Genomic DNA, 11,730 nt, shown 5'->3' on the forward strand with positions numbered 1-11,730 from the left:
AGGCCTCTTGGGCTAAATCTTATAATAGATACTGAGTGTAGTTGCAAATGTGAGTCAAGTATGGTTTTACATGCCATGTCACCTTTCTGCTGTACAATAAAATTGAGTCTGTTCACCTGGACGTAGTGTTTTCAATGGGAGAAACATTTCATGATTCATCCAAGTGACTTCTTCAGTCTCAGAGGCTTTTTTAGGCTTGTTTTGGTACTTTAGTACTCTTTTTGTTCAGAGAGGAAGGGGAGGGGGCCCGCTGAACATGGGTCAAGACACCTTCCTGCTATTGTTTTCCCTTTTTCAATGAACAAACCTAAAACAGTTCTTATTATCACCAACAACTCGCCAAAAAAATAACAATTCTTAATACTTTTGACCTCGGATAGACTGACAATCTGAGATTATCAGGAGAGCTAAAAGGCACAAGAAAGCCTACTTCCTGAAATGCTCAAAGTAGGCCAAGATTAACGTTTTTAGATCTAGGTCAGCACTTAATCATCTTTTTGGATATTTGAGATGAAAGCAGGTTAAATCTTGGTCGCTTTCTAAGAAGGATGGGGGTTTTCTTGTAATTTTCAAGATTTTGTTTCTACAGTAATTTGGTTTGGTAATGTTTTTTTTTTTGCTACGCAGCCTGTGTGTGTCAGTATAAAGACTTGTGTATGAATTTGCCTTGAGACATTTTCTGTTTTCATAGTTTCATAATTATTTTTTTACACAACAGCCTGATGTGGAGTCATAAAGATCACTGAGCTGCAAACCTAGTGTGCAATTACAGTACAAAATGATTCTTCAAGGCCAGTCTAAGAGTTGACTAGGCTACGCAAAGAGAGTAGTAAAAAAAAGCATGCATGCACGTGACTCAGGTGTGCAGAAAGTTAATGTTCTGCTGTGGCTTTGACATCATTGCTTTGCATAGTGCAACTGACAGGAAAAAACCTACCAGCACAGAAAAAAAAGATTGTACAGGCCCGTGGTGCATTGGACTGCTAGTTTTAAACCTTTTTAAAGATTAGGGTGCACTAAACCAAAATTTGAAGGCACACTTCATTAATACTAGCAATAAAAGGCTTCTTGGTTCAGCCATGACAGCACACATGTGCTTCTATGCTGTTAAATTCAGCTGGGTAAATCCAAAAAGGAAGGAAATAATACAAATGATCATGTCACTTTCCCCATGATGCACTTCCCACCTGACAAATTTACCTTTAACTGGTAAAAGAAGTGAGGTAATGTGCTAACAGTTTTAGCTAAGTTGCAAAATTAAATTAATTAATTTAGAATTATTCTGGCCAAGTGTGATGATCTGATTCTTTTTTGTGTCATGTATAACCATAGGCCGACCAAACCTTTTACCCTGTGGTTTTTCTACACAAAGCCAACACAAGTGATGTAAAGACATAACTTGAGAAATGCTTTTATTTGTATTTTTTTGTCTTTTGCAAAGTCACATTTTTTTTTCTCTGTTCAGGTTATGCAAACGGCTCGATGCCCGTCAGACGAATTGTCGCTCACCAACTGTGCTATCGTCAGTGACAAGGATCAACATTTTGAACAGTGAGTCAGATTTTTGGTGTGCATCTACACAGGCTGTGTGTCTAGTTTCGTCAAACCAGTGGGTTTATGTATCAGCTGATAGTGATGTCTGCATTCAGATTTTTGACGTTCTAGTAGATCAGGGGTGCCCAATCCCGGTCCTCGAGAGCTACCGTCCTGCAGCTTTTAGATGCATCCTTGTTCCCACACACCTGAATCAAATGAATGGCTTGTTATCAGGCCTTTGCCAAACATGATGGCATGCTGAAGAGGTAATCAAACCATTTGATTCAGCTGTGTTGGAGTAGGGATGCATCTAAAAGCTGCAGGATAGTGGACTGGGATTGGGCAGCCCTGTAGTAGATGGACAGACCCAGTTAACAGACCCCATTATGGGATGGATGTTTGTATGTCCATGGAATTTTCTGAGTCATGGTCTGATTAATCCAGTAAGATACAACTTAAAGTAAAATAGATACAAGCTGTTGTTGTTATGCTGTTAAAAGGCCAAGAATGAACTGTCCATCATTCAGTTTATAATCATAAATTCATCAAAGACAATTAACGTAAACATGTTAGGTGCTTCTGTGAAGGACAGTCAAACATGTTACCATTACATTTATAATATATGACTTCATTCGTAACTCAAGCCAAGGTATCTCGTTTGAAAACCTTTGTCAAGACAAAAAAAAGTAATGGGATTTTGTTTGTTTCAAGTATTTGCTTCATGTTTGCTTTCCTTCTAATTCTTCGTCTCGATGCAGACACGTGATTGTGCACAATTCAGCCCACAAGTATGTTTTCACCTTGAAGCCGCATTCCAGTGTGAACATCAACACCATCGCCTTCAGTCAGGCTCAGGTAGGCTTAAATGTTTGAGAGTTTCAGATGATCCTTGGCTGCATGTTGTCACTGATTACTCAGTTCCTTGATGTATTTCCTGCAAATATGATATCTCGGTATTTTTACCGATAATTTTTTACCACGACTGTTTTCTGTAAGTACAGCGTCTTTAAATTCAAAGGTTGTAGATGTCAGGACCTTAGCAGGTCTTAAATTGGGTAAAAACAAACTCAGATAAACTATAAAACATGACTTAAATAAATGTGTCATAAATGAATAAAGTTAAAATGCTGAAACAGTCTGTGCAAAATTAATTATCAGACCGTGCAATGCTCAAAGAAACAGCAAAATAACCCAAGAGATCTACTTCAGATTGCACAGGCCTCAGCTAGCATGTTAAATGTTAAGGGTCATGACAGCACCATTGGAGAAAGAGTGAACAAGTATGACTTGTTTGGAAGTGCTGCCAAAAGAAAGCCTCTTCTCTCCAAAAAGTAAACAGCAGCATGGCTCAAGTTTGCAAATTTATATGTGAACAACCCATAAGGATTCTGGAGCAATGTCCTTTGCACAGGTAAAGCGGAGATGTTTACCCATGATGTACAGTGCTACTTTGGCAAAAACTAAATAGTGGATATCAGTAACAACACCTCATGAGGGGGGGGGCTTGTTTTTCAGCCAACCTGAGCACCTCGCAGTCATTGAGTTGACCATGAACTTCTTTACATACAAAAGTATTCAGGTTTTACATGTGAGGCCATCTGTCCAACAGATACTAAATCATCAGGGGTAATTACACACGATGCTTCTCCATTGTTTATTTTTTGTTAAATAATAATTACATAGTGTAATTTATGATGTGTTTCTGTTCATCTGAGGTTGCATTTACCTAACTTTAAGACCTGCTGTAGAATAGATCATTTATTATGTCCTGAAATGTAAAACCTTAGACTTGACAGAGTGTACTTTTTCTGTTTTATTGATGGTATATACTGTATTTTGAACAAAAGCAGCAAGTGAGCTGTTAGGTGTACAGCAGTGATTAGAGTGATTGACTGGAAAATGTGACTTCCTAGCACGTATTTAAAAGCAGAGGTAACCTGCGTCAGGAGCTGCTGTAGTTTTCAGGAAACTTAGTAAAACACTTCAACATTTTCACCTTTTGACCGATTAATGTTTTTAATCAGTAATAAATAGCTCAGTGTTTTGGATGAGAGGTTTCTATGAGTTCCTGAGCCACAGCTCATTACCTACAGTAGATTGCAGTAGTCACATGACCAAGCTGACCAGCATGGAAACTAAAACAATGCACTGTTTGGGACACAGTGAGCAGCAACAGACACAAATTTGTGTCATAGATAGCTTCCACTTATTAAAAAAATGCATGAAAACACTTTGATGGTGTTCAACAAAGCATATTGTTGTGTATTGCTCTTTTAATCTTCATAGCAGTTTGCAATCTGATATTGTGACAAGTAAACTTAAAAACTGTGGTAGTTTGAGAGCTCTTTGCATGGACCTCTTTGTTTGTCTCAAACTGTCTGTTCCTGCTTTTTCCTCTTTTTGCCTTGCCTCTCTCTGCCTGCTCTTCTTCCATCTATAAACTTGGCAGCTACGACCGCACACAGGTACTACTGTAACCCCCTCAAAATGGTCTTATTTTACCACAAGAATTCTACTTACTGAATGACCATTTAAAACACGGAAACTGAGTCTGCCTGCTGTCTCAAATAAAAATGGCTAGTTGCCCATCAAAGACATGAGTGATGTATTTCAGTGGAGTTTTGTGAAATAAGACCATCTCGCAGAGGAATGTTGCACTGTGAAACGTGCAGTGATGTTTTCTGTGTGGTAGCTTCGTAGGAAATGTTAGTGCCTTTTAGACTGCTAAATGTTAGCAAGGTTGTTGCCATAGTGCGTCACTTTTTAAGAGCAAATGATAAGGCGTGGAACTAAATCAATCACTTCTCTTTGTTCACAGAGAAAATGGGCAGGTATAATAATTGGACAAGAGATTGAAGGTGAGTTGAAGATTTAATCTTTTCAATGCATTTTTTATTTAAAGCTTTCCACATTTGGCCACTTGGGGGCAGCAGAGCAAAATGAATACAAAACATGAAGTTTTTTTTTGCTTTTTGTTAATTTGTTTTCTCCCCATCTGACTTCTTCTGGACAAAGAAGTCCCGTCTTCACTTTACAGATATGTGATACCTCGTAAATAAGTAATAAAGTGTTCACTTCATTTTTCCTGGTTCATATTGGGGATGAATTTGTGAGACAGTACACAAGATTGACAGAAATCTCTGCATTTTCATCCTTTTTTCATCCTGTTATTCTCGAGGCTTTAGAATGCAGTTATACTGATATAGCTGATAATTAAGATAAATTCTGATAAAATATGGATAATTTCTCTTATGAGCAGCTCTCAGTAAAAGTTTCTTACATATATGTACAGGGTGCATAGACTAATGATTGCTATAGTAAATGGGTGTGAAACTCATTTTAGTTCACAAGCCACATAGGGCCCATTAAAGAGAGCCAAACTAATGAAACCAGTGCACCACCAGTCTAAAAACACCTCTGACTTTAGCCTGAGTTTTGTGTAAAGAGGTTTCAGTATATTCTGAAAGGTCTAACACAAAACCTTTTGTGATTGCTACTGTTACATGGTTGTGTATTTATCAACAGAGTTTCAGTATTTCTCTCATAGAAGTGAATACCTTTAGAGTCACTGGCAACCAGATAAGAAGCACTAGCAGGGACCTTGAGGGTTCTTTGATGTAGCGTGCATACTCCTGACTGCACACTGCAGTCTTTCTCACTGTGCTAACTTCTGATGGTCTTATCATACAGATTTCTAATTGTGCGTGAGGTTAGAGGGTATAGCTATTATTCAAGTGTCAGGAAGGAATGAGGGAATATGATTTGCCCGGCAGATTGAAAGACAGTTTAACAATACGTGTAGGTGTTGCCTCTGCATATCTGTCACAGAGGCTAGCCAGCATCCAGTGAAAGAGGAAGACTTTCCTTTGATAGATATTTTTACTTAGCCCCTTCGGCTAAAGTGGTGCGTCTTACTTGATTTGGGGGGAAGAAAAGAATAAATGTCGTCATAGTTTTAAAATTTGATCCCCGTGAAAAACATGAAAGCCCTTACTCTTATTCGTCACGTATTCTTATTCATCAAATCACTATGTTTTGGTATTTAAACCTACCATGTATTTAATCATTCAAATCATTTTCATAATGAATATAAATGTGGTAGCAGTGTCTTCTAGTGACTATGATTAATTTGGGCATATTGAATGTGGATATTTCCACTACCTGGCAGCAGTGGAAATATCAGCACGCTACTTGCAGACTATCTCATTTTCATAACGAGATAGCAGCAGTTTGAAGACATTCAGTTTAGAGTGAAAGGGGATGATGGGTCATATCTAATTCAGGAGCTGCCTGGATTTCACATTTGGTTTCTCACATTAAAGGCTGAAGGAGCTGCTGGCTGCTAACGAGGAGCTAGTGATGTGGTTATCCCTCCATATGCACTAATGAGCTCAAATTCAGCTATTTAGTTAGCATTTAACAAGAGATGAGAGGGATACTAGTAGATATAGCAACACTCTCTTTAAATTCTAAAGTTATACCTATCAGAACGTAATAAGTAACCTGGTGCTTAGCAGGTCTTAAAATTAGGTAAATAAAACCTCATATCAACTGCAAAAAAACTACATATTGCATTTCTTATTGCTTATTTAATAAAAACTAAGCCAAATGCAGAGGCAATGTGCAAAAAACTAGGTATATTTTACTGCCCTGTGTTGCTATTCAGCTTTATAAAAGCAACATTTTATCAGTTTGCTGTTCTGGACACTTTAGGTGGGTGTTAACAAAATGCAAAGGAGGAATGATGCCAGCAGTAATCAACTGTAACTGCTCATCAATCTGGGAGTGGTTAAAAAAAGTCAATTTTCACATTCCGACACATTTTGAAGTCCATCATTCTGCAGTGGAAAGATTATTCACAAGTGGAAAACTCTAAACAGTTGCCAGTGTTCCCAGGAAGAGACCTAGCACATTCTTCTTTGGAAGTGTTGCCTCTTCTATTTACAAAGAACATGGCAGCATGGCTCAGGTTTGCAAAATTGCATCTGAAACTTGTGGTTTTGCACATCAGTTTATTCTGCTTTTATTTACATTTTGTGAGGCTTCATAGCCTTTTCAAACAGACAGTTTAGTACAGTTTTTTAGTTTTAGTAAAGCTACTAATGTCATAACAGATTGAAATGTTTTTAGGCAACGGTGGTGATAAAAACAGCTTTCATGATGTCTTTTTTGAAAGTTTCTCCTTTTTCGTTTACATCAGCAGGCATAATAAATCATTTGGGATCAGTGTTTGGAAAGAGTCGAGGAGCTAAATAACAAGATGGAACAAGAGAAGCACTAACTTCTATCCAAATAACATGACTCCAGACAAATTCTAATGTTGCGCTTTACATGGTGGATATATGAATTGGCAACTGTTTCCTCACTTGTTCACTATGAAGTATTATCTTCAATGTAACTCTGTGTTTTGAAAACTGCTATACAAATAAAGTGATTTTTATTATTCGGACAGCTTTATTAGGTGATATAATAAACATTTTTACACATGCACTACAGTCCTACACTTTTTCAAACATTACTTTAGCTGTTTGCAAAAATACCAACTGTCACATCCAGCGTTAAATAGTCTGCCAGCTCCCCACTACAGTGCCCATGAGCAATGATTCAGGTTAACGAGAAATACTTTGTGCTTTCATTTTGTTCTTTTCTGCCATCACAGTGTCAAACTACACGTTTGACAAGTCCAAACAGTGTGTAAGCAGCATGACCGTGGAAATCGACTTCCTGCAGAAGAAGCATGCAGACAGCAAGGCCTACGACACAGACAAGATGGCTGCTGAGGTTCTCCAGAGCTTCAACAACCAGGCCTTCAGTGTTGGCCAGCAGGTGCTTTTTGGCTTTAACACTTTAAATACTGATTCTAAAACAAAACCGGAGACCAGTTTTAAAATGAAGCTTAGTAACACCTTTACACATAAATTTAAGAGTAAATATGTGATCATTTAAACTTGTTTACTACTTAAATGTGTGTGTGCTTGTTAAACTGATTATCTATATGTGTTTTTGTTCGTTTTGTCCCGTGCATGTATCTTCTTTTTTAAAACCAGCTCGTGTTGAGTTTCTGCGAAAAGCTGTTCATCTTGGTGGTTAAAGATATGGAGGCCATGGACCCCAGCATCCTGAGGGGAGGACATGGTTCTGGGAAGAAACAGAAGGTATCTGGAGAATATTTTTAATGCTGTCCCTTGATGTTCACTCACCTATATACCATGGTAGCTATTAATTTTAATCCATACAGTTTATCTTAAACCTTCTCAGGTAGTTAAAGGGCCAGATGTTGTACCTGAATGTTGATTTCAAACAGGTTGATGCTGTTATTGAGGCAGTGAAAACAGGGCAGTGTCTCAAGCTAGTGATCATCTTACTTTTGCTTGTTTCTTTAGATCGACATTGGTTTGTTGGTGGCAAACAGTCAGGTGATTTTTGAGAAAGCAGAGAACTCATCCGTAATCCTGGCTGGTGAGTGTCGGACTTTTACTTTTTCTCTCATTGTAAAAATAGATTCTCATATACCTACACTTAATACAAAGTGCAAATGTGACTGCTAAAACCACTACACCTGTTACACCTGCATTTACATACATCTACATTAACTACATCTGAAGCAATTCTCTAAAGTACCACAAGGGGGCACACTTCACTCACTTAGCTTGGCCTTTGGGGTTTAAAGGCATTGGGTGACTTATTAATGCAATACTTTAAATACAGAAACCAAAACTGGCTCAAGGAGAGTTTAAAGTTACATTTTAAAATCTTAATTAACTTTGATGCACATCAAAATAAAGCTTGCAACGTCTAAGACACTAACAAACAGAGGAAAAAGGAATTAAGTGTACCGTTGAGTGAATAATAAACATTTTTATGTTTTACCCTCCAGGGAAATCTAAGACTCGAGAGTCACGTCAGTCTATTATTAGCCCAGACTGGAACTTTGAGAGGATGGGCATTGGCGGCCTTGACAAGGAGTTTTCGGACATCTTCCGGAGAGCCTTCGCCTCCCGAGTGTTCCCTCCAGACATAGTTGAACAGATGGGTAAGCCCCCCTGGTTTTGTCATCACGTATTCATTTGTTTGTGTCTCTTTTTCCACTTTTTATACTGCCATGCTTAAAGTCTGATGATGATTTAAGACATCTGTGTGATGAGGCCATAACTGGCCAACAAAAAGAAGTTCGGTTGTGTCAAAATCTATGAAAAAATGACCCTATTTCTTACTTCATCTATGATCTCAGGAAACTGTTTCATGATGATGTTACTGTCTAAACTGTTTCTACTCTTATTGGCTCTAATATGGAGTTCATTTTTAAAATTATCATCCCATTTGGAGTGATAAAGCATTGATCCTCAGTGTTTTGTCAAAGAATTTCATAGTCACTCGATATGAGTGCATTTGTCCATACTTGATGAACATTAACAACCAAAATGTGGAAAGAAAAAATCAATCCTAATAATCACTGTTTTTCTCTCTCTCAGTATTTCTTCCACTGTTCATCAGATTAAAGAGATTACTCATGCTAAATGTAATCAGTGTTTTCAGTTATTACATTCAGCTTGTGTTTAATCCTTTCGTCGACGTAACACAAACATAACGTCGAATAATTCCTCTGAGAAATGCAGCAGCATTACCTGAATCGGCAACCCCCACAGTGAGGGAACAATCAAAGCAGTGTCCTTTCTGGGTGCCTGGACCGTGACTAAATTCCCTGCTATCCCCTCTCATTAATAAATCTTTGACAGCAATCAGATTACAATGATGATTCATTTGCCAGAAGGACAGCAGCTCATTCTAATGAAAGCCATCAGGCGGTCTTTGTGACTAATACGCAAACCCTCGCTTCTCACACGCATTCACACACATCTGTCCTAATCCTTGCTCCAAGAAGCTAACAGTCTTGTGAAAACCTGCTGTAAGGACCCCCAAAGCATGGCAAATATACACTTTACATGAGTTTCCCAGACTCTCCATACCTGCAGAGCTAAGAGCGGCAGTGTCCAGCAGTGTGCGAGCTGACCTTTAAACAGTTGGTTGTGTGCAGGGATTGGCCTTTGGCTGTGCCCAGCTGGATGTTCTAATGAGATGGCATGTCCTGATAGCGCACCCAGCAAAAGGTAAAGTGGTAATTGGCAGGCGTGGGGAGCAGGCGGTGCAGGTGCTGACAGAGCGGCAATATGCGTGCATGCGTCACACATGATGTGTGTGTGCCTGAGATGCTGAGAGCTTCACCTTGTCTCCCCTTTGCTCCCAGAGAGGTGAAGCAGACAGAGAGAAGCTTCAGTGCTTGCTCTTCCAAACCCGACACAACCACATCACTTCTCCCCACCTTGCAAGAGAAGCCAACCCCCTCGTCTCTACGCTCTCACCTGTCAGACTGGGCCGCTTTTCCCTCAGCAGGCCAAATGGCAACTCAGATGGTTATCTGTGGCCTCTCAATTAGTCTGAGCTAAATGTCATTAACCAGGTGCAAAAGGCCATTTAAAAGAGCCACACTGTAAACATTACCGAGCAGAGAGCTCATGGATTCCACGCATGATCTTCTTGGAGAAGAAGCAATTCTTTGAAGGAAATCTTAAGTGCTGGAATTATACGGCTTACACTTCTGCTCCTTGGTCTGATCATTAAGTTCACAATCATAAAATGAACAGCAGCTCAAGATATTTTAAGGTGATATGAATGTGCATCAATGGAGGTGAGGTAGAGTAGGTATTGCAAAGAATACCTACTCACTTTGTTCATGGTCATCACACATTTACCCCCCAGTCAAAGGGGGAAAAGTCAAAAATGGCTGTATTTCTTAAGAAAACTAAATTCATATTTCAGCTTCTTGTTAACATCTGTAGACAAACTATAGAAACTTCATCACCTAACACTAACACCTTACTGGCTGACTAAAACTTTGCAGGGCGTCACTGCAGTCCCTTCTCAGTCAACAAAAAAGTAATCCATTAAGATCATTTCTATAAAAAGCTAACATATAGCCAACTTCTTACGAAGGATTGAATATTAAGCTTGAGTATGACGACAGAGCGATAATACACCACAATACTAGGGTGTATGCCAACATTTTGCAGCTGCTACATTGTATAAAGCTAAATTATTGTCTGAAATCTTGGGTAATGATCCACACTTAAAGCAAATGCCTTCTCCTGTTGAATTACTATTTTCTTTTAACTGGAGAAGCCATTGGTCATCCTTCTTACGCAACCTCTGGGCTCTCCAGTGTAACTAGCAGATTTCCAGGCCAAGACTTCCTGTTCTTTTGCTTGTCTATGTTTACTAGTGCATATATATATATTTAAACACAGCTAAAATAAAGCTAAAACATTAGTGGTTTTGAATTTGCATTTCAGCAACGTAGTTCTCCACGGACTGTTTACCTGTTTGCAGCCAGAGCCTACTCAAATGTGGCTGATCAATACAACCTGGACTGCAGACAGAAAGCGGATAGCTTCTGGTATCAAATCCCTTATCCCTTTGTGAATAGATTTAGCACATTCTTATGTAGACATCTGTTTAAATAGGTAACTGTTTTGGAAACATATGATACAATTTATGCATTTTGCCACTGATTTCTACTCATTTTCTAGCTGTTAAAGTGAACTGTGGGTGCTCGGTTTAACATCAGCTCCTCTCCTCTGCTTGTCCATCTGTCTCCAGGCTGTAAACATGTGAAGGGAATCCTGCTGTACGGGCCCCCAGGCTGTGGTAAAACCCTGATGGCACGACAGATTGGCAAGATGCTGAAGGCCCGGGAGCCAAAGATCGTCAACGGCCCTGAGATTCTCAACAAGTATGTGGGAGAGTCTGAGGCGAACATCAGGAAGCTGTTTGCAGATGCAGAGGATGAACAGAAGAGGGTGAGAATAGGACACGATGTACATTTTGTATTGTTCTTCCACAACAGAGCCAGCTTACCAAAGCAGAGCAAACATAAAAGTCCTGTTTGTATTAATAAACGAGTCTGTTTTGTTGCAGCTTCCAAGTAATATTGGCTGTGTTGCTAGAACTTTCCTAAACTTCTAATCTAGAAGTCATCAAAAATCACTGTGTTTGTTCAGAGTATTTTCTCAGTAGCTATTAGTATTCTTCCAGCATCCCAGTGAAATACCGATAAGCACTGCAGAAAAAATCTAATTTCTCAAGAGTGGAGAGATCTGCCCTTTAGCCAGACATAGCTGTAATGACTTTTTAAAGTTT

At 39.0% G+C, this 11,730-nt stretch overlaps 1 protein-coding gene across 2 annotated transcripts in view; it reads left to right on the top strand.

Annotated features, from left to right (window-relative positions):
- The window catches only part of LOC102210483 (vesicle-fusing ATPase-like), a 28,921-nt gene that overhangs the window by 1,662 nt on the left and 15,529 nt on the right, over nt 1–11,730 (top strand). Inside the window, exons 2-9 of one of the 2 annotated variants that reach the window (XM_005725818.2) lie at nt 1,466–1,551; nt 2,295–2,391; nt 4,355–4,394; nt 7,196–7,362; nt 7,584–7,691; nt 7,920–7,995; nt 8,414–8,569; nt 11,191–11,390. In XM_005725818.2, coding sequence (XP_005725875.1) covers nt 1,466–1,551; nt 2,295–2,391; nt 4,355–4,394; nt 7,196–7,362; nt 7,584–7,691; nt 7,920–7,995; nt 8,414–8,569; nt 11,191–11,390 — 930 coding nt within the window. Of the gene's footprint in view, nt 1–1,465; nt 1,552–2,294; nt 2,392–3,985; nt 4,002–4,354; nt 4,395–7,195; nt 7,363–7,583; nt 7,692–7,919; nt 7,996–8,413; nt 8,570–11,190; nt 11,391–11,730 lie in introns of those variants that run through there. The other variant, XM_005725819.2, reaches the window with a different exon arrangement.

This window comes from Pundamilia nyererei, unplaced genomic scaffold (assembly GCF_000239375.1).
Source record: "Pundamilia nyererei isolate P.nyererei 1_Seehausen unplaced genomic scaffold, PunNye1.0 scaffold00017, whole genome shotgun sequence".
Taxonomy (NCBI): Eukaryota; Metazoa; Chordata; class Actinopteri; order Cichliformes; family Cichlidae; genus Pundamilia; species Pundamilia nyererei.